We start from the raw sequence: 23,159 nt of genomic DNA, 5'->3' as shown, positions 1-23,159 counted from the left end.
GAAAACTCTCATACTTCTGTCTGAAACAGCAATTTGCAGTGCAATGAAAGCATTAGTAGAAAAATATATATATATTTATTCAAATTCAAGAAGATTCTACTTTTAAGTAGACCCTGTAATTCAGGAGGATAGAAACACACCAGGGCTGGAGCTGTCGAGTCTCACTTAAGATCAGCCCTTTCCTGGGAAACATGGAAACATGGCACCTTGGTTAGTTTTATATTTTTTGCCCCAAAAGTCACATGCTTGCACACGTGTTCCCCACTCCCTTTCCAGGCCCTATGCCTGTGTGATGCTGCTAGAGAAGCATAACTTCATAAACCTAATTGCTTAAAAATAGGATCTGGCAGAGCACCAGCTCCTAGATCAGTCTGTGAAGCGTTCAGAGGTTTTAGGCAGCAGAGAATTTTACTTCAGGCTATTACATTCCAATACTTCCTTCCACTCCCTTCAGAAAATCACTAAAATATTTGCAGCAATTCCAAGGACAGTTGCTCCAGCACACACTCCCCTTGACAGACTGCTGGGCTACTTGGGGGGCCCAAAAATAAAGAAATAAAAACAAAAAGCTTTTTGACACCAGAGCACTCACAACGCCTTTCTGTAGCTCTCTAAATGTTCTCTATTCCCATTTCTTTTAATTTTTTTAGATTCAGGGCCATTCTGTCTGTGTCAGTTCTGCTTCTGTACCAGCTCAAAGAAGGATTTCCACACACACAGTCTTGCTTTAAATAAGTTTATTTTGTTCACCATTCTCAGGTGAGCTCTTCCACTCCCCACAGCTCGTGAGAATTCCTTCACCCACTGCTCTCATGGCTTCTCAGCCTCCAGAGGAAAGGGTAGGAAGCAAATTTGCTAAGGGTGGAAGGCTCAATCTTGACCTGCTTCCTTGGAAAACTGAGTCATAATCTGATAGCAATATACAGATCTTGCTGGATCTGCGAATTTGGAGGAAAGGTTCAGCTATGGAAGCTGAGTATCACAGAAAAAACATTTCCTCTAACTCCACTAATCTTTCAGGAAGAGAAATTGTGTGCAGCAGAGCATGAACCAATCTCCTCCCCTCCCTCAAATGGCTGCACGGTGGGTTCCAGTTTCTTTGGCTGTTCTCCACACAGACTCCCACTGGGTCTGTGTGTGCACTGTACCTGCACACAGCCACCAAAGGGATCTCTGCTGGGGTCACCCCTTCCCTGCACTGCCACTGCACCCCTTAGTTCTGCCTGGCTGCTCCTGACCTCCCCTGTCCTTTCCAGCCACCCCCTTGGGCAGCAGCACCAACAACCTTTACTAAAAATACCTCCTGAGCATCATAAATAGCAAGATGGCAGGATTCTTAATCCCCCTTCAGGCATGCAATCTTTTTGCTTTTGATAAATATGGAGTGGCAACAATGGGCAGAGAATAAAATGCATCTTACAGTACTGGTCTGCTTGGCCTGTGCCTTGCAGAAAGGAAAAATGAGGACTCCCTGTATCCACAAATGCTGTCAGCAGAGGACAAGAGAAAAAGGAGAAGATTGCTATTACAAGAAGTCACAAAGTCTCCCCAAACCTAAATTTTGAAGCATTTTTAACTCAATAGGATTTATTGGCCACAAGACCAGTGTTCCTAAAGAAAAGCTCAGATCTGCAGAGCACCTGCGTCACGCAGGGAGCCGGTCAGCAGGAAAACTCAAAGGAAGGGAAAGGTTGGCTCCTGCCCTGCTGAACTTTTGTACCACCACAGGCTGTACAGAACAGGCCAAATGCACAGTGCCAGGCCAGCCTGGCAGAAGCAAGGGCAAGATCCAGCCCTTTCATGCCACTTGACTCTTGAAACACTGAGGCAAATGCTACAGGAGCCCCTCTACACCTCTGCCAGAGAGATTTGAAAAACCCCTGCACTTCCTAAGGACCGAGGTCATGCTGTATCTGGAAATAAAAAATATGTTAAAGAACCTAAAATCAACTGCCATTTGAGTTTAAGTTTTCAGCCATTTTCTTTATTGAATCTATTGAGGTAGAAATTCAAAAGTTCCAAAGAAAATCTGACACGTTTGGTAATTGGAATTACACCTCCTAATTCCAAATATTTAAAAATTCAAAAATCCTGACATACAATAAAAAATGCTAGATGGCTTTTTGGTTTTTCACCTTCTCCTACAAGTTTTATAATAATAAAAATTAAATAATTTTATAAATAATATTATTACTTTATAATAATAATTTTGCCCTTTCCAGCTGCAGCTCTAAAGCAAAGGCATCAAAAGTGCTGTTTTCTGCATAAACATGTAGGACAATATTTACTATGTTGCAAGCATGAAAACAAATATGGAATCACTGTGGCTACTATAATATAGTCACAGACACTGGCAATTTAAAAAATTTCAGTGGCATTTTCAGAGAGACAGAAATAAGGACAATGGTACTGGAATTTTATTGCAAATTAATCAAATAATATATGAACATAATTGGTAAACCAGAACTTTTTTCTTTGAAACATAAGACTCCAAATATGCACTGCACATCTAAGTACACAAAACAGTTTTGTCATTCAGCCCAAATATTAAAACATCTGGCAACACAAAATAGAAAAAAGTATTTATAGACATTTTTGGACAGGGATTACTTCAGGTCAAGTCCGAAAGCATCCTTAAGCTGCAATCATCAAAATCTTTTATCAGTGATTTTGGATTTAGCTAGTGTTACTAAGAGAGAAATATAACATAGGCTTTTTATAGCAGCTGCCAATTCAACAATGATCAAAGTTTTATTATTCTTCCTTAGATCAAAGTCTGGACTGAATAATTTTGGGATTATCTCCAGCTCAAAAAGTAGAATAAACAGTTTTGGATAACCACATTATTATATAACAATACAGTCTTTTTGCAACAAGTTTTGCTCTTATTTACGTATGCCACAAGTTTTTAATGGATTGGATTATAATTTAATTATTTTATTGGCTTATGAGGACAATAAAAGAGAAATTTATACAGCAGCAGCAGAAGGCCATAGAAACATTCAAATGGTGTCTTGTGCATCTACATTCATATGCAGAGGACATTCATGAGAAGAGGTGAAACCAAGATTAGGAAAGTAAGACTGGGCATACTTCCAGTGAGAGGTAATAGGTTTTACACCTCTGCTCATTACAAACCACTCAAGACATCTGGAGATCTCTTGTGAGACAGAGGCATTCACACACACCTTGGCACAGACTGTCCACGCCCTTCCAGCTGGGATAAGGTAGAGAAAATCAGGATACTCACATTGTGTTGGCTTTTATTAGCAAGCATAAAATACTTCTACATGGATAATACTCAGCACAATTCTTTTAGCAACTAAACTTAATTGTAAAGGTGCTTAGATTTGAGTTTCCCTCAAGTGTACTTTTAGTCAAGAAAAATAATGGTTTTCTTCTTTTGGTTTTCATTCTGAGAAAACCATTGATTTCCACACTGTCTGTTGACCACAGGCTCAACTGTGTTGCTGTTCCACTGAACAGGGTGTTTACTGTTATCTTCAGTGACACAGCCACTAAGTTGATCTCTTCTTTTACACCCTAATTCTAGGAAATTCATTCACCTTTCACAGTCTTTCTGGTAGTCCCACAGATGTTGATTAAGAGAAGTGGCATCCCAGGACACCAGAAAAATCCATTACTTTGGCATAAACTGTTTTACAGGTTCTGTAAGCAGGACCAAGACTTAGAGCTGGAACATCTTTTTCAGATTTGCTGTTATTACAGGCTCTTAGCTATGTTTCTTTATCATTAACTAGGTTTCAGCTCTTATATAACCTGGTTGTCTCCCAGACTTTCTAATGCCAAAAATAAACTGAAAGCTTTCATCACAAGTTAAAAGGAAACTGTAATTTGAACAGCAGTTTTGCTGACTTCTCTGTTGATCAAAGATGCCTCATACGAGCCTGATGTAATAGAAACAAAATCAGATTTATAATAACAGTAATTAAAGCAGAATCCTTTTATTGAGTGAAATCTCACAGTCCTTACTTGTATAAGACTTATACTGGAGGAAGAGATGTAATGAGAGCCCATTTATTAAGCTGAGGTACCAGTTATAGCAAAGGGAATGACAGCTACTAAAAAAATGATGCAAAAGCTGCTTAAGCTTCACACTTTTTACCAAAATGTGTCCATCTCTATGACATCACATGACCTGTTTTGCATTCCAGAAACATAATAAAATATATTTATTAGTAAGGAAGCAGTAAACCAGAACATCTTATCATGCCTTCCCTGTAGAGCCCTCTGTGCTAAGACCACCCCTCTGACTGGCCTCCAAAAGGATCATTTCTTAGTGCCATAAGTTACCAGGAAAAAAATCTGTAAGAAATAGCAAAACCCACTGCTGGCCTAATCAATGAGCAGTACCACGTACTGCAGACGTCAGCATGCTCCAAAGGGAGCTGAGCACAGGTCTAAAGGCTTCAGGGAGCCTGAACCTCACCATGTGCGGGCTGGCTTGGACTGGTTTTCTTGTACCAGCCTCTCAGATGAAACTGCAAGAACAGCACAAGGGATAAAAATACCTTCTGCCTCACCTCTGAGAACATCATCTTCTTGATGTTTCACACTTCTGTTCAGAGTGCCCTCAGTCACAGCTGCACAGAGCAGGCATCTCTCCATGGGTTCTCCCTGCAATCCTACCAGCACAGCAGGAAAATGCCAGCAGCCTCCTCTCAGGAGGCAGAGGGCATTCTGTGCCACAAAACACTCTGGCTCCTCACACTTTTCCACACACCAATCGTTTTTACAGTTATGAGACCAGATTCTCCTTCCACTTCAAAACGTGACATTCAGAGGAGCGGAGTAATAGTTTTCAACATGAAATGCATATGAATTTTTTCTGTCCATGAAGAAATAACTCCAAGGATATGTAAGCTGGCCATAACAAACTTGCAGCAGCACAGGCTGCAGAACCCACACAAGAACTTGGGCAGGCAGAGGTAGCCCCAATTCAGCTCTCACTAAAGTTCTGCACTTGAACTCAAATATGTGCACCTGAACAGCAGGCACTGCCCTGTGGATGTGGCTGCATTTCATCAGTTACATGGAGCAAAATTATTTGCCAAAGCCCTAATTCTGGATTAAATTCTGGATTGCAAATAGAAAAAGAAGGCTGTAAAACAATCCCATAACACTGGAGTACCTTGCTGAAGCCTGTCTGGCCTAAACTTGTTTACAAACTAAGGATTTCTCTCCACAACATCTTCGACTCTTATTTGGGTGTGAGCTTCTGAAAACTTATTTCTTTTTGAAAACATGACATAATAAAGGCTGAGAATTTTAAAAAATGCATATCTCACAGTTTTTCTCTGCTATTGCTGTATCATGTTTAGGAGTTTTCTTTAGGTTTTAATGAAGAACAACACCTCATTATAAAGATACTTTTGCCTACACAGTATGTGGTAAAAAAATTTAGGCTTTAAAGGCTAATTTAAGGCTACTTGCTAGTATCAAAACTCACAGGCAAAAATCTGTTTTCCACAGTGGGACTCTGCCTTTGCACTGCAAAACTAAGAAATACTACACCAGTCACATGAACTAACCATGTGTGGTTTTCATCTTCAATTACTAACAGATTAGATTAAAAAATAATCTGAAATATTCAATTCAAAGCTATTAAAAGAAAAAACAGAAATCCTCATCTTGTTTTCAGAGACTGTGAAATGCATGAGGTTCTGGTGTTCTTCAGTAAAAGCAATTTTGCTGCTTTTCCTTCCACAAGCTGATGCTTATTTTCCTTCTTTGCAATTCCTTTCAAAACCATGCATCTAAAATAGACTCTACCTCATTGTCCCAGTTTCCTCTTGTTGTTGCCATTAGTCTATGCAACTTTTTCCATGCATTCAGGACTAATTTTCATTAATCTCAAAGCACAGAATAAGCTTTGTTGAGAGGGAAAAAAATGGGACAAGGCATCAAAACTTAAAAAGAGCTTAAAAGAGATACTGCTGTTTAAATCAGATACCGCTGTGAAATATTCTTCTTTCCCACTGAAACAAAAGCTCTACCAGGCCTAAAGATTCAGGTGCAGCTACTGGCTCTCATGTATAGACATGCACAGCTCTCAGTGATTTGACAATACAGGTGTTGATTCTGAGCTACTCAAGCCATTAAATTGAGATTCAGACCCTAAAACGAGTAGTGAAAAAATCATAAATCATTACAAGTATTTAGATGAAATAAAGAGAAAGTACAGACAGGATTAAATAACAGTGCGAAATCAGCACAGAAGAAATTCAGGGCAAAAGCTGAGGAGAGAAAAGCTCTCAGAGCCAGTTCCAAATTCTGCCTGCACAGGTATTCTGGGTAGCAAACAGCTGTGTTGGCAGGACTGCCTCAGGTAGGGCTGCAGAGCCCCAGAGCCTGCCAAGAACACGTTCCTTCAGGCTGTGCAGCCTCGCAGCACGGAAAATGGGGACAATCACTAGGACTGGAAGCATTGAAACTACAATACTTAACTACCATAAGCATGCTAAAACTCCCAGCTTCCAAAATGAAGGAAATGTCCAGCCAGCCCCACTCTCCAAGTCACCCAGCCTGAGAGTGTTTGGTAACAGCCATGAAATAGTCACATCATGAATTAGGGACATCATGACATGCCTGAAAGAAATACCTCTGACAAGAAGGAGGAAAACACAGCACTAGATTTCAGAAAAGGATACAGCAGCCACCTCTGCAGTGGCTGGTTCCTTTAGATAAGAGCAATATTACCCTGAAAATCACAGACTGTAATAAAACATTGACCAGAAGCTCCCAGCAGCAAGTTTTTAAATCAGTCAGCATAAACTTCAATCAAAACCATTGCTGCCAGCAACAGCTGCCATGTCTACAGCCATCTGAGAAAATTTGGAAAAGATAAATAAAGATTCTTCATGGTAAGAACTCAAGATTTAGTATGCAAATTTCTCACTGAAAAATTGATGATTTCTTCACACAGAAGTTTCCAACTGTGAGATAGATCAACCAAGAAATGTGCAGTGTCCAGGAAGAACGAATTGCTACCAGAGCACAACATAATGAGTTGAAGTTTCTCATCTGCTGTTAGAACTCTATTATCAATTTGTGTAAGAACAAATGAGGAGCCTGAGAAGAGGCCCAGAAGGCAGAAATTCCCCTGTTCTGATCTGACCCTCAGATTCAGGGAAACAAAAAAAAAGCCCAGGACTCGTCTCACTTGTAAAATGAGGACTCTCTCTCACTACTGTCATGGTGATTTATTTGTCTGAAATGAGAAGTCTTGGTTGTACATTTGTTAAAAAATCATATAGGAAAAGACAAGGATTGTAGTACAAAATAAATTCTTAAACTAAACAACTCTACTTCTTTGACTATTGAGCAGGCTAAAAACTGCACCTGCCTTCTCTACAATACTCACATTAGCAGCACCAGGGTGGCACACTCCAACTTGTTAAAACTGGACAGCAATAGTATTTCTTCAACATTGGCTTCTGTCAAAATTCAGCGACTTTTTCACAAAAAAAAAAAACAACATACCAGTCTTGATAAACTTCCTATTTCACACGTTTGTTTTCCTGAAGTAGTTGCTACTGGACTAAATACAGCTCGTGATAATTCTTTCAACATTTAGGGAAAAAATTAGCAAAGATCTTTGTATTTGATCACACCAAACACTCCCTTTTGTGCCTGTTTGCTCTAGCATAACTGAAGATTATAATAGTTAAAAATAGCCACTTTTCCATTAACTCAGACCTTCATGATAACAAGTAGTTATGACAGTTTTTAAGCAGTGTGAGATAACATGCACAAGTAGGTCACAGTTATACTTGGCTTTAGAAAAATGTCTTTCATCCAGGGAATTTACAGCTCTTTGCAAACAAGCCCTTAGGTAAGCAACAATCTATAAGGCTTACTCCAACACCCAAACTCACTCATGTATGAGTCCTAACAGCAACTACTTAACAACAGCTGAAAGTAGAATATTAAGCCTTTTGCAAACTGCAAAACTAAAAAGCCTGACTGACGTCAATGGCAGCTCTCCACTGATCCCAACAGGCTGTAGAGCAGGACATGAAAGTGCCCTGGGAAGGACTCCAACTTGACAGGGAAGAGAAAAGTGATTTTTCAAAGTTTGTTTCAGTTCCTAGTTCAGTCACAAGATTTCCAGAATGATTTTTTTGTTCAAGCTTCTGGGAATACTTGTCTGTGCTGCTTCATTTGGCATTTGGTCAGCACATCTGCTAAAGCCATACTACCAGGAAAGTGGTGGGAGAATGTTAGAGACCTTCCATTTATATAACAACAGGAGCTGAGAGACAGGTGTGAAGGACTGCAACAACAAGGTCTGTGAAGAGTGGAAGGAAAAAAGGAATGGTTCAGAAAATTCATCTTAAGGCACAGGTGAGACATTAGTCCTCATAGCAGCCCCTCTGAAAAACTTAGCAGCCATTATTTCCATTGTGCAAGTAGGGAAGCATAAAACTCTTCAATCCAGAGTTTTATTTAAGGCAAAATTACATGATTTTGTGTTATTAGTTATAATTTATGTATTGATTTATAATGTGTCAGAATTTCAGTGACTATATGGGTAGTTTTGGTTAAATAACAACAAGGAACTGGAGCAGGAGAGTTAAAAGGAATGGTCCAAAAGTCACGAGGTACTGCTGGATTTCAGGAGTTTCTTCTGTCATCTGTTGCAGTCAGTTCACTACACCATGCTGCCTCCTGGAGCAAAACAGATGAATAGAGAGCTGCACAGACTGAACACTGGTAATACTGTGAGGCTTTCTACTACCCCTTGAATATCCTCTGCAGTTTAGTAAGAAAAATGTCATGGGTGAATGTTTAACCCTTTTGCTATGCTAGTTATGCTTGGTATATAATCAACCAGCAGACAGCGCCAAGTGCTTGATGCATTCAGAATAATAATGATCACCTTTGGACATCTAACACCACATAAAATATTAACAATCAATATTCGCTGAGCTTGCAGACCATAATGATAGCGTGGCTTTAATGTGACTGCATATGCATGAGGAAATCTGCCTTCATGAAGCACAGGGTCCTGATCTGGCATTTAAACAAAGCCCTAAGCCCATAAACACTCAATTCTTACTTGTGCTACATTCTCATGAGTAACCTCATGAAGACCTGTCATATCACTTAAATGTGTAAAAGTTAGTTTCTATGTTGACTTTTAACAGCAATAGAATTTAAAATTATTAATAATGACAATGGTCTATAATGTTTTACACACAAGCAGCCTTTGGTCAGTATGTATTTACCCAGACTCACGTATTTTCCATATAAAGCTACTTGTTTAACTTTAAAAGGATTTATTGATAGAAATTAATATCTTCATCTGTATCATGAATCTTATTCACTACTTCCCTAAAGACCTACGACTGTCTTACTCTCTCTCTCTCTCTCTCCAATTAATTACTCTGAAAAAACGAGATGGCACGAGAGGGACTGAGAAAGAATTCACTTTTCTTCTCCAGGCAGCTCTCCAGTAGAATTAAGCAGGCATCAAACATCATGTGTTGTGCAGATGAATGGGAGAGAGGGACAGTTGGGGGAGGAAAGGGAAATATGGCCAGTGGAAATGTTCCCTGGCTTCCCATTCTGTATGGTTCAGTTTTTGTGAGTCATCTGCAAAGATGAAATTGCAAAGTTTTTATGCCACTTTTTCAAATCCAGGTACCCCTTCAATAACAAATCTGCTCCTGGTTATAATGCTTTGCTGGGTGTTCCCCACAAGTACTCATGCAGCCTTAGCACAGCACTGATGCTCATATGCTTAGTGTTCTTCCAGAAATGGATTCTTTGGAGACCAATATAGTCCATTTCTCCCTAAAGCAAGAAATCTACTGTTGCATGAAGAATTATGCCACTCTAACACCATTTATTATTTATATCTAAAATGGGTGTGATGCTTTAGGAGTATGGTCATAGCCACAAAGTGCCAACAACCTTTTAGGAGTCACACGATGCCTTCAACGTGCATGAAGCTCCTTTGGATGTCAACAACAATCCAAGCAGATGAAAGAACTGGTCCATGCTGAGCAGTATTCATGAAGATGCAGAGAGATCAAAGTAGGAACAAATAAGATGCATCCTTACATTCAAGGGTTTGTCAATTTGCAATATATAATTTTTATAAAGTATTTGTTTCAACTCAGAGATAGCCAGGGAGTGGTTTCACTTGTCATTATTGTGCAGATAATTGTCTGTCTTCAGGAGATGCTTACAAGTATTTCTGCTTTGTTATGACAACATTCAGAAAATGCTTAACTTTATGTCTCCAGTCCTTTAATTTGTACTAAGTATAATAAAAACCCGAAAGCATCAGTCTTTGTGCCACGCCTGTGCCAGTTTCTCATATTGGAAGCATAACTTCGGGATGAGATCTGCAATCAATGAGGCTGATCAGCTCATCTCCAGCCCAGAATGGGCAAACAGCCGGAGTTTACACACAAATACACGCAAATGACAAAAGGATATTCAAGTTTAAGCCACAATGTTAAAAAAAGGAAAATTTAAAGTAAAACTCAAAACGTTAATTCCAAACCAGATGCAGATGTCCATCAGAGGTACAAACCGACGATTGGATTTACCACCACACCCTACCAGGAGCACTTGCGTTACCAATGACAGGACAAGCCGGATGCCTCACTGCGCTCACCAGACACCCAGTTCCAATCCGCTACCATTCCCTGAGCAGCAACACCCGCCGAGGTCTGACCCTACGCCCACCCTCACCACCATGCTCCTTTCTCTGCATACATCCATCCATCCATTCCCACCGTCACTTAACGCGTACCGAGCCGCCGCACTTCCCGTGCCCCTACAGCCGCCCCCGGCAGGTGCGGCGGTGCCCGGCCCCGGAGGATGCTCTGCGGCGTCCGGCCCCGCTGCAGCCCGCGCCGGACCCCCCGCTCGGCCCGGCTGCAGAACGGCACCGAGCAGGCGACAGCGGGCGGGGGATCATCTCCTGGCCGCCCCTTAGCCCCGAAATCCCCGGCTCAGCCTCGAGGTGCGGGGCACCGCAGCGCGGCCGGGCGGCAAGGTCAGCGCGGCTCCGGCGCTGCCCCGACGCGGCAGAGAACCCACCTCTGGCAGACATGGCTCAGCCTCGGGCTGGCAGCCGCGGAACTGCTGCTGCCGCTGCTGCTGCTGCTGCTCCTGCTGCTGCTGCTGTGGCTGCGGCGGCAGCGCACGGCCCGCACCGCCCTGCGCCCTCCGCGCCGCGGCGGCCGATGCGGGGGGCGGCGGCCGATGCTGGGCCGGGCCGGGGCGGGCGGGTCCGCGCCGCCGCCGCGCTCCCTCCGTGCCCTGCCCGGCTCTGCCCTGCCCGGCTCTGCCCTGCCCGCCGCGGTGCGGGGCGGCGCCGGGGGCGGCCCTGCGGGGTGGGAGCGCGGCTGTCTGTCTGTGCGGTGTGTGCGGGATGTGTGTGTCTGTGTGTGTGCGGGTCTGGCTGTGCGTGTGCCGGCGCGGTGTGTGCGGGTGTGTGTGTGTGTGTGTATGTGTGTGTGTGTGTATGCGGGTCTGGCTGTGCGTGTGCGGGCACCGGGCGGGGCCGCAGCCGCTGCCGGGCGCGGTGACAGCGCTCGGGCGCGGCGGGGCGAGATGCGGGGCGCGGTGCCGCAGAGGGCGACAGTCGGGGACAGCCGCGCCGCCGGCGAGAGCCACGAACGCCGAGGAGAGCAGCGCGGCAGAGCTCCAGCTCCAGCTCCTCGGAGTGCTGGATAGGCGTGTCTGCTCGCTGACAGCGCCGGGCGACAGCAGCTCCGCTCGTTCGGGACCTGCCGCTGAAGTGTGTGGCACAACTTGAAATGCACGCACCGAACAGCAAAGACATGCCTGCGTAACTGTATGTAAATTGTATATAAACACAGAATTTCTAGCAATGTTGTCTGCAAAGCAGTCATGGCGTTAACATACAGAAAAGAGCACTCAGATTCCTCCTGGCACCTTAATAAAAGTACCAAGAGACCAAATGCCGCGCACCAGAAAAACAAGATCAGTATCTGGTGGACACCTTTACCCAGCCTCCAGCCGAGTGAAGCCAAATATTCCCATGCTACACTAAAAAGAAAACCCCTACGCCACCAGATTATTAGATGGTGGCAAGAGTTAAGCAAATCAACAATCTAGTTTGTCAAGAACGACAGGTTAGGAGAGCACATCAGAATAGTGCAGTTAAAACATTAGAGCAGACTTTTATCAATTTCAGAATGGGCAACTATGAAGTAAAAAACAGAAAGCCCAATCTGTGATGTTCTGCAAGGAGCCAACATGCAAACTGAATGACAGGAAAGACTGAATCACACTCCTCCACTCTGATCTGCCATGCACTACACATCTTCATACTAGCAAGAAGCCTACACAATTTTCCTATCAAAAAACCCCACAATTACCGGAATCAGATCTAAGAGAGGTGGTAAAGATTGCATTATCACGTGGCCACAGGTCAGGAATGGATGCTGGTAGGAGCTGTATCATGGATTCTCACTGCTGTCTGCAAGTGCAGCCCAGCCAGTGCCTCTGCTGTGTCAGATCCAGCCTCTGGCACTGCTCACCTTCCCCCTCGTGCCAGCCAAGCAGGGAAAGCATTTGTGCAGGGCCAGCAGCAGGATGGGCAGCACTGTATCCCCCTCATCAGAGGATACAGGCACAAAAAATCAATTGGCACATCTGTTTGCCTGAATTTGTGCTCACACGCTGCAAAGACTTTTAGCCACATCCAGCTCTGTTTGCCATGGATTACCCTACACTTCAATTCAATCATATTCCTTATATCATTCTGTTTTCTTCCCCTTTGCAAATGTTTCTGAATCTGGCAGCAGGAATAAAATAAATCTAAAATTCTTCTCTCTCTAAACTCTAATGGCATTATCCTTAGCTGGTAATCTGACATCCCTTGAAAAACAAGTCTTTTCCCTTCTCTTTTTCTGAAATTAGAAGAATTTTCCACTTGAAAATAACTCAGATTTTCTTTCTTGTCCATAAGAGGCAAGGTTTTCCTCAGTCAATGTAGTATGACAGCATTTTGTATTTTTAATTAAGTCATTTCCTATTCACTTCCTCAGTGAGTTTCTGAACTAGCACTATCACAGGTTCTCCCATGTGGTACTTAATAGATGGCTTTAAAAAGAAGATTCGGGAACATGCAGAAATTAGCTTTTTAATTAAGAACTTCCTTTCTTTATACTGCTAGGAAATAGGAAGGGAAAGGCATTTGTACCTTGGGATTCTATAGAACACAAAGAGTTTATTCCATTCATTGTGTAAACTCTCTGTGGCAGAGAAGTTGAACAGACATGTTGGCCAGAGAATACTAAAATGGGTCAGATACAGCACTCATTTCTTAAAGTGAGCTTTTTAGCTGGGTTTCCTGAGAACCTGAGGAGTTTTATTTTCCTGTCTGTCCCCTCCATCAAGTTGCCTCAAGAATTTTCAGATTTGGATATGGAGAAATTCAATTCAAGTTGACTAAAAGGTATAATTCAGAACAAGTTCTACATCCCTACGAGTTTGTAGTAATTAGCACTTAAGAAGAAAAATTAAAATAAAGGAGAAAAGCTGCAGTGGAGACAGTTACCAGTTCTGGAGGCCACATCTTTATTACCACAAGTATCAGTTGGGCAATCTGCATGTGGGCAGCTAAATCAGCTCCTGAGGTTGCTGTCTGGGATCCTGTCAGTATCTAGGGAATGTAGAAGGAAGCTGAAGAGGGTGGAAAAGGAAGGTACAGAGAAGAGAAGAACCATTATTATTATTTTACAGGTGAAGTTGTCAGAGAAGAGGGACAAGCCAATCCAAGGCTTGCTCACTCTCCTGTGCACTCCCTGCTCTCTCAGCCCAGCCCCTGTGCTCCTGCTTCCCTCACTGCAGCACTGGCTTGATCCTCACAGAGCTGCTTTAGCTCATTAATTAACAAAGGCTTGCTCACTTTCTGTATCCAAATTCCCTACAGTTGCTGTCTGAACCAAAGGCTCAGACAAAGACTGGAACATGACTGAAGGCGAGTGCAGAACTGCACAGCCAGGAAGGGTGAGGAACCATTAGAGGCAACAGAGAAGATCCTTTTTAGCAGCAGCAGCTGTTGAGCTGTTTGATTGAGCCATTTCCTGACTACTTTAGAAGTCCATTAAGGAGCAGTGATTGACATTGTTTTATTTCAGGCATCTACCTGAGGCTCCTGAATTAGTCAGCAGGGAAGTAGGATCCTATCTCCTGCATTTTAGTATTGACTGAACAGACTAAGCTTCTAACTCTTAGTGTTAAAAGATCCATTAAGGTAATTTTTTTAAGTATTTAAGCTTCAAGAGATCCAAAGAGGCACCTCATGATTTTTCAGAGATGCCCAAATATGAATATATTTTACCAAACAATAGGTGTTTCCAAATCCTGTCTCAATGCCCTTGATGAGCTAAGTGTGTTGTCCAAGGTCACAGAGAAAATCTATGTCAGAGCAAAGCACAGAACTTGCATCTTCAAAGAAAAGTACCCCAAATACTGACTGTGTTCTCTGTGCAGCATACCTTGCTGTCACTTTAGCCTTTGTATGAATATAAACCAGAAAGTTCTCCTTTAATCACTTTTGAACCAGTTTTTCTCTACAAAGTAGGATAGTAGTTTTAAAAGTAATTAAGATCCCATCAGTGGTATGTAAATCTATTTTTTCCCATGAAAATGAGCACAGAATGGCACAGAGAATTAAAAAAAAACCAGGTAAAAGTCAGCATTGCATCTTTGTCTGATGCAGATAACTCTTCAGTCAGAATATAGCTATTTTTGCGCAATGCAGGATCTTTCCTCTTGAAAATCATTGTGAGAAAAATCAGAATTTTTTTGGAACAGACAAATTCTTACAGAAGTAGGTTTCCAAGAACAACTTCTGTGGGCAAGGCAAATGGAAAGGATGACCAAGATTGGCCTGAAAAATGATGGAAACTATTGGATATTTCTACTAATTTTTCCTATATCTTCCACCATAATTCCACTGGCTTCTTTTTTAGGGAAATCAGACCTAACAAAATCTAGAGCATTACTAAGCCCGATAATTTAATCAGAATTTTAATAAGCTCAGAATAAATAGTTTCCTGTGACATGAATGACAAGAAAGCAAGACAGTTCTCTTACTTTCAATATAAGACTCTTACTAGAATTTGCAATTAGTCAGTAATGGACAAGATATTAAAATAAATACACAGCCTCTCACTGATTACACTGAGCTTCCAGGGCAGTTCCTACTAATCTCTTTGGAGAAAATTTCCCTTTTATACATTTCAAAGGAGAACTGAGCTTCAAATTATTCACACCAAATATTAATAGAAATCTTTGCTTAATTTTTCCTTTTTTTCTCTAAATATCCCACACACATATATATAAAAAGAGACATCCATTTACAAAAAACATAAAATTCAAAAATATAGGAGGTTCTCCTAAATGAGACAAATCCCAGAATCATCTTTCTGGTTTCTTATTATTCTGGTTTTCTTAAAAATCTCCTTTCTTCTACATGGTATTCAACCCTCCATACTGTTCTGTGGAATATGCACTTTTACAGCTACAGTTACAATATTGAACTTATGTTATCCTGAGTCAGTCTTGACTGCCAGACTTGAATAACCCAGAAAGTTTTACACAGATTATGTAAGATGATGCCATCACATAAATACATAAATAGGTTTTATATAAGCCAGAAATATTGGCAATCCTGGAAAACTAAGGGAAAGGCCTCAGATAAGCCTGTGAATACCTACTCTGTATCGCTCTTCATCACAATGACTGCTGTGCCTGTGGGAACTTAGGCCAAAATGACAAATTGTTTTCTGAGAGTCAGCTTTGGAAAAATCATCTAAATGTTGGGCAGCATTTCCTGCTGAAGAACTTCAGCATCACCCCTGTGTATGAACCTTACCAGGAAGATGCCAACAAAGAGCTCAGAGTCAGAAACTTGACCAGGTTTTGCACCAGGTTGTCCCAAGGTCATGTATGAAGTATGTGAATAAGAGCTGTGAGCACAAGTCTATGGAGATGATGAGATGCATCCCAGACTCCTGAGGGAATTGGCTGATGTAGTTGCCAGGCCACTCTCCATGATATTGGAAAAGTCATGGAAGTCTAGTGAAGTCCCTGGTGACTGGAGAAAGGGAAACATCGCTCCTATTTTTACAAATTCTAGAAATGAGGAGCCTGGGAACCACTGAGCCACCAGCCTCCCCTCTGTGCCTGGGAGCAGATCCTCCCAGCAGCTCTGCCAAGGCCCAGGGAGAACAGGGAGGTGATTCCAGAGTGACAGCATGGCTTCACCAAGGGCAGGTCCTGCCTGACCAAAGTGGCCTTCTGTGATGGAGCACCTGCTTTAGTGGTGGCATCCAGGAGAGACACAGACAATCCCACAAACTGCCTTTGCTGCTATTTATATGCTTTCCAGACCTACATCAAGTAAGGGCATTATCTCACTATGTGCCCTGCTTTACCCTTTACCCTAAACAATTTGCTGTGGCCAAGCTGAATTAAATTATGCAGTTAGAATTTGTTAAATGTGTGTTTTTCCATAGAGTAATTTTTGTACTCCATAGAGTAATTATTTTGTAAAACACGGCAGGCATTTCCTTGGTCAAAGTTCACTTTAGCAAAGATGGTTATGAATAACATGGAATGAGTAGCAAAGACTATTCTAAATAAGTTAAAGTCAAAATCTCTCAGCACTGCTATTACACAGGAAAGTTTGGTGAATCAGAGGGAAAATACACCTTTGGTTGCAATTACAATGAGCCAAACTCTGAGACATGTATACATTACATTCTGCCGTGAACAGCCAGGCTTGTGTGGGGTAGAAAGTCTGGGGCTAAGAAAAATTAATTATCTAAATCATCATGAAAGCACCTCAGTGTGTAATTTGGTGTCTGATCATAAGAGATGCTTAGGTTTCTCCCTGTACTCCTGGAATTCACACATCACTGTCTTAATTTCTCACATGCTATTTTCTTTATACGTATTTTCTATCCTGAGCTCTGTGCTGCAGGGCCCTCTGGCTGAGAAGTATAGAATTGGACAGGCCTCCCTTCAGAGCATATCAAGATCATTCCTTAATTAGCTGGTGGATGCAATTTGATTTGAGAGCACAAAGTACTGGCTCTTTTTCAGGAACTGAATGCCTTGTTCCTTGTCATACTAAGTCAAGATATCAGCCCCTGGTACCTGACCTGGCACTGATCAGTTTTATGGCCAAGGCAAATGCCTGCATGTAGACACACCCTCTTCAACAAAAATCTCCTGGAAATTGTGATGGCTGCTTCGCAAGGACTCAGGACACACTTGGGAAAGAACCAGCCAAAAGCACAGTCCTAGAGTCATGGCAACAGTAGACTCAAATCCTGAAAGATTCCTGAAATATTTGGAAAAAAAACCCTAACACTTTTCCTGTTAGTCTTGCCCAATATGTTCATGTACAGAGGTTCTGGGTATTTTCTGGTATTTTCTTTGACACATACCAATAAATCTATCTGTTATACATGTAATATATTTAAAGCTCAGATCTAGATGAGTTTTCTCATGCAGTATTTTTCTTTCAATGTGTTAAAAAAAAAACCCAAACCAGAAGGTTTAATTCAGTCACGCCTTTTTTTTTTTTAGTTCACTTTTGAATCTGTTTGAGCTTAAAGCTGATGCCAATTCTCCACAACATTCAGTTGTTTATTCCACAGCAAGTCACGCCGTGGAGATGCCAGCAGATGACTGAATTCCCCAGTTCAGCCCATCACTGGAGTAAAACACGGGGTCAGGCTGCCCTCTGCGGGCTGGGATCTGGATCTCGGACAAATTGTTTTGCAACACCACAGAAACTGGTTATTGTGAGTACAGGATTTCGACATCTGAACACAGAATTTTGATTTATGATGTACATGTAATGCCAATATAGCAATTGGCTCTCTGCTGCCTGGCTGCTGCTGCTGCAGAGGGAGAAGGAAATGCAGACTGCAGGTGTCTGATGCAGCAGTCAGCACTCCAGGTACAAATAACAGCTCAATCTACACCACCTGGGACTTCCTGGGAGACCCAGAGGATAACAGCTTGTGAGCATAAAACCAGAGAAGCTAAATGCCTGGAAATACTTCACCTGGCACATAAGCTGCCAGGCAGGATTCAAGTACAGTGGATTACAGCACCACTCCAAGATCTAATCAGGAACAGGTTCCTTTATATTAGCTGTATTGCAGACACAGGTCTGCTGACTTCAGCATTTCACAACACGAGGCCTGAATGTCAAACTAGTCCAAAGCAGCCTGAGGCAAGAGAACAGGGATGAGCAACAGAAATATTCCTGCATGATGCTGGGTCTGCTACAGACTTCATTTTCTTTGCTCATTGTCAGTGGTGCCTCCAGCTCAGTTCCTTAAAGGCTTCATCCAAGTACAGACACTTATTCCTACAGGGCTGATGACTCAGAAAGAAATTACAAAGGATTGAGCTGCACAGACTTTTTCTGGAAATGGAGTTCGGCTCAGAGTGTAGCTTCTGAACATGAAATTCTACCAGGAACTGTTCAGGTTCTCCCTCTACCCTCACCCACAGGTAAAATAATGCAACAGTGATATTCATAGTCACTCTCCCCTCTGAGTACCAGAGGATAATTCAGCTGGCTGTCAAGAAGGGCCAGTCTTTAAATACAGGACCCATTTTAAATTCCTTGAGGTTTAGTTCTAATAAAGATGACACAAATATCACGTGGGATGTGAGAGCCCCAGGGGGTAGCCAATGTCTTTGTAAACTCAAACAGCCCTGTAGCTTCAAATAACATCATCTGAGGACAAGTGAGCTGCTAAGACAATGGGCTGTCAGGTGTAGCAACCAAAGATGTGCAGGCCAAGTAATACGCAGCAGTTAAGCCCAGAGATAACACTACTGGCTGGCAAACCAATTCCTTCTATACAGGATACACAGGGATATTTTTTCGCGAAAAAATTACTGCGAGGGGTTCGCGCTCAAACCTCCTACTGTCGCAGGAGTGAAGGCCGGTCCGCTGCGCCCTCTGCTGCCGAAAACTGGGACTGGCGGAGGCAGCGGCCTCTTCCCGCTGCCACAGCTGGGAACAGCGCTGGAATTGTCCCATCAAACTCCACGCACAGGGAGCGATGGAGCGCCTTGTGGCACTAGAGTTTGTGGCACTAGTTTACCTGCCGAGGTGATTGTGCTATCAATTGTGGAAACCCAGAGCACCGGGAATGTTTCTCTGTCTGCTCTAGGGTGCCCTGACCCCCAGGGGAGCACTGACTTTGATCACCATTCATGGAGAAAGTTTCCTAGATTTCTAGACTAGAACCCACAAAAGTGTGCAATAGATTATAGGGAGCAGTGTAGGTGTATCACCTGGTGAGGAATTGAGGTTTTGGGATTTTTAGTATGTTGTGGATGGAAGGGAGATGAAGGCACAGGGTGTCATCCTGGGTTTCTTCTTCATGCTCCTTCCTTCTTCATGGGTTTGGGTGGCATTTTGTAATTGGGCAGAAAAGTCCCATTGTGGGCTCTTTGGGATCAGTTATTGGGTTAAAAGGAAAAATAATCTAGGTGTCAGCTCTTAAATGGATAGTTCCGTCTTAAAAGACCTTGTAACAAGAGATTGTTGGCCATTTTGTGCCTCCTAAAGAAAAGCTGCTAACTCACAGTAGTGAGACTGTTTTACTGATAAGAAATAATAAACACCTGAGTCTGAACATGAACCACTGTCTCAGTGCCTTCAATTCAGACCCAGAGAAACCCACAACTGACAATCAATAATTTAAAATTAATCACGAAGCCACTACCGAGTGGATCATAAATATTTCAGACACTTGCTTCAAAATTAAGATGTCTTACGGTGCCAACATTTAATGTCAGGCTCCATGAGAGATTTCAATTATACCTCAGGACAAAGATATGCGAATTTAAAGTATGACAAAAACCTACTTTTAATTGTGGACTAATGAGAAAGAGAGCTCTGCTGAAAGCTTCTATGCTTGGTACAAAGCTTCTGTACATGGTACTAATGTGCCTGATTTAATTTGCATAACTCATATGGACTATCAAGATCAGCTTTTACTTATGATTAAACAGATTATCTGATGAAATTTTAGGGATCAACAGATTATAGTCCTTAATCCAAAGATGTAAGTAATGATGAAATCTTATTATGCATTAAAAAACAAACAATGCAGTCAGAGCTGATCTGAAAATGACTCAGAAATCTCTTAGTAGGGTCAAGGCTAAGCACCTAAATTCTGCCCCAAAACACACACAGATTCTGGCTTCCAGACTTCTCTCTCTGCAAGTACTCAGATGAAAGATTGAGGGAAGCAATTTATATCAGGTAGACTACTCCATTTTTTTTCCCCCAGTATTTTAGGGCAAAATCCAGTTTTATGTTTATTTATACCATATTCAGACCCTTGCATTCATTACAGCTGCAATATAGCATAAACTGAGTAGTTTATCTTTAATCTCCTTGCTTTGGCTACCACAAGAAAAAGTATCCTTGTGCTCCTGCCAGCCTGCAGTGAAATTGGCTAAACTCTAACCGATCACATCTGAGGATATTTTATCTGCTTTCAATAATTTATGATATGCTAGCACTTGCAGATACTGTATGGCAGAACATCCATATATTTACTTACAGAGGAAAGCCTGGATTTTAATGCTTCCAGTGGAATAGAAATATTTGAGGAAAACATGATGTGATTTGAAAAGAAATGTCTCATTTTACTGACAACATGTATTTCTGACCTCCTAGTGGTCTCCTTTACAAGCATTACATAAGGTAGAGCAGGGTGGTACAGAGAGAGTAACTGAAGCACAAACAAGGAATAGCTGCAGGGCAGGCAATATTTGCAATATTTGCCCAGTGTTGTGTCCTCCATGGTAGCAATGAGTGCTGGTGTCAGGAGGCTCTTGCAGATGTGACAGGTAAGCACTCAGACAATAGATGAACAACTGGGAAGTTTGTAACCCAGCAGAAGAAAAATTAATGTCCCCACAGAAAGAGCAGATGGGCAGATGTGGAACAGAATTCACAGGCCAGGAAATGCCTGAAAATGGGATTTATGAAATACTGCATGAGCTGATTACAGGGAGCTGCTAGCGAATCAGCAAGGAGGGAGGTGATGCACACAGCTGAGAGCACAGAACCAGAAAATTCCTGACAGAAAATTACTTCAATTCCACTGCCTGCTCTTCAGTGTGGATGTGCAGCATCCTTTCTGTAGTAAAGCCCAGCATCAGAAAGGTCTGAAAATGATGGTAAATATCTCCTTAGCCCTCCTCAAAAGCAAAGACCATGCTGAATCACTAAAACTTCATTCTTTATTTCATCCCAGTAGTCACTGAAAACATAGATGTCAATCTGATTATTACAAACACAATAAAATCCTGCAAAGAATATCAACAGGTATTTGGCATAGCACTAATAGGAAAATTTTCATCTAGGGTAAAAAAATTTCAACAAATCTTCAGGCTCTCTGAAGCAAAAGTCCAGACTGCAGGAACTTCTTCTGTAATGCAGACAAATGCATCCATTAGACACTGGCCTGGTGCCATCAATCCAAATAGCAGAGAGATTTTCAGATAAAAAGGCCAGCACATTATCTCACTGTCACACACCATCTAAATTGATTTAATCTAGACAATTTCATTAATTTGTAAGAAAGGAGAAGGTTCCCAAAAGCTCTATCAATTAGAACAGCCTGACTTTCACACTTTCACTTCTCACATTCAAGCAAAACACTAACTCACTGCATATACTTTTCAAAAAAAGAACTACCTTGACAAAAAAAAAAGCCAAAAAAACCAACCCCAAGCCAGCAGAACTGTGCTCTCAAGGGTACTAAAATATGTAGTAATACTTGTGTTTATTTCAGTGGAAACAACATCAAGCATGAGCAGGTGAAGATGAATTGTTGCACTTGACATGACATTGGTAGCCCATCCATAACTGCAGCATCTCTGACTGAATCCTCACAAATGAGAACAAGAACCCAAACAAAATGTAGCCTCAGCTGAGTTCTTCTGCACTGACACTGGTGAAATAATTCTTCCATTAGTTTCCAGTGATTTCATTACTATTGGTTGCCAGTATTTATCCAATATTCCCAGCAGTGAGAAATACATACATATGGTTGAGAAATTAGAGACTTCTTTAAAAGATCACTCAAAAAAAATCTATCATTTGCAAGACATATAAGCACCAAAGACTGGATTTTGCACTATGGCTACGAATTCAGGCCCAATCTACTGGTTGGTAAATGCAGGGTTATATGCAGAGATTCAATTTGTTTAATAGGCTTAGGAAATGTAATTTACATGTAATATTTTCTTTTTTTTTCCTTTACTGCAAGGCATTTCACATTGAGAAATCGTAATAAGAAGTCACTTTTACAACCAAAATCTTAATTTCAACCACAATGAACTGTTCTGTTTAAATAATAATGCGTTTATATACATTAGTCATTCTTGAAATAATAAGAGGCCCTCAAGCATTACAAAGTTTTACCTCACCATCTGTGATTCTGTGATTTATGATTTCATAAATTGTTAAGTACGATTAGGAATACTCTCACAGTGATAAAACTGTCTCCTTTTATATCTTTATGATATCTTACTGTTTCTTTATTCATTCTGCTGCTTGGAGATGAGACAGCCCAAGCACATTTAAAAGACATTTCTGCAGGAAAAAACAGATTGCAAAAGCACCTTAAATGACCACATTCTCTTAGGCACAGATATGCAGGCACCTTCCAAATGCAGCACTTGTCCAGATAATAATCACCTAAACACAGAGATGTTTCATCATATGGCTACCCACATAGGAAATTTACATTTCTTACGAACATCTATTGAATATAAGTTGACAAATAGATTTTAAAAAACCCAACATAATTACCTTTTAAATTGATATTGACATACTGGGACTCCTGGATTTTGAGAAGGAAATAGCTCTGCTCTTTAACAGCTGCAATAAAGGTGTCCACATACAATTAGAATGTACTTCCATAGAGTATTTGGGCTGCAGCTCTCCATGCCTGCAAAGCACAGGGGTAGTAATAGCAATCAGTACAGCAGAATCATTAGCAAGACTTCATCACAATATCATCAGTAAGACTACCCAGATGACACAATTTAAAGAACAGTTAAATAGTAGTTTTGTCCTG

General features: G+C 41.7%; 1 protein-coding gene across 2 annotated transcripts in view; it reads right to left on the bottom strand.

Moving 5' to 3' along the window:
• Nucleotides 1-22,912, bottom strand: part of ABLIM1 (actin binding LIM protein 1) — a 201,421-nt gene extending 178,509 nt beyond the window's left edge. Inside the window, exon 1 of one of the 2 annotated variants that reach the window (XM_064716223.1) lies at nt 22,892-22,912. Coding sequence is in view for 1 of the 2 variants with exons in the window: in XM_064716222.1 (XP_064572292.1) it covers nt 11,080-11,092 (13 nt within the window). In the remaining variant the exon portion in view is untranslated. Of the gene's footprint in view, nt 1-11,079; nt 11,678-22,891 lie in introns of those variants that run through there. The other variant, XM_064716222.1, reaches the window with a different exon arrangement.
• Between the last annotated feature and the right edge of the window lie 247 nt (nt 22,913-23,159).

This window comes from Zonotrichia leucophrys, chromosome 6 (genome assembly GCF_028769735.1).
Source record: "Zonotrichia leucophrys gambelii isolate GWCS_2022_RI chromosome 6, RI_Zleu_2.0, whole genome shotgun sequence".
Lineage (NCBI taxonomy): Eukaryota > Metazoa > Chordata > Aves > Passeriformes > Passerellidae > Zonotrichia > Zonotrichia leucophrys.
The sequence above is the reverse complement of the archived record's forward strand: the minus strand, read 5'-3'. Positions and strand labels throughout refer to the sequence as shown.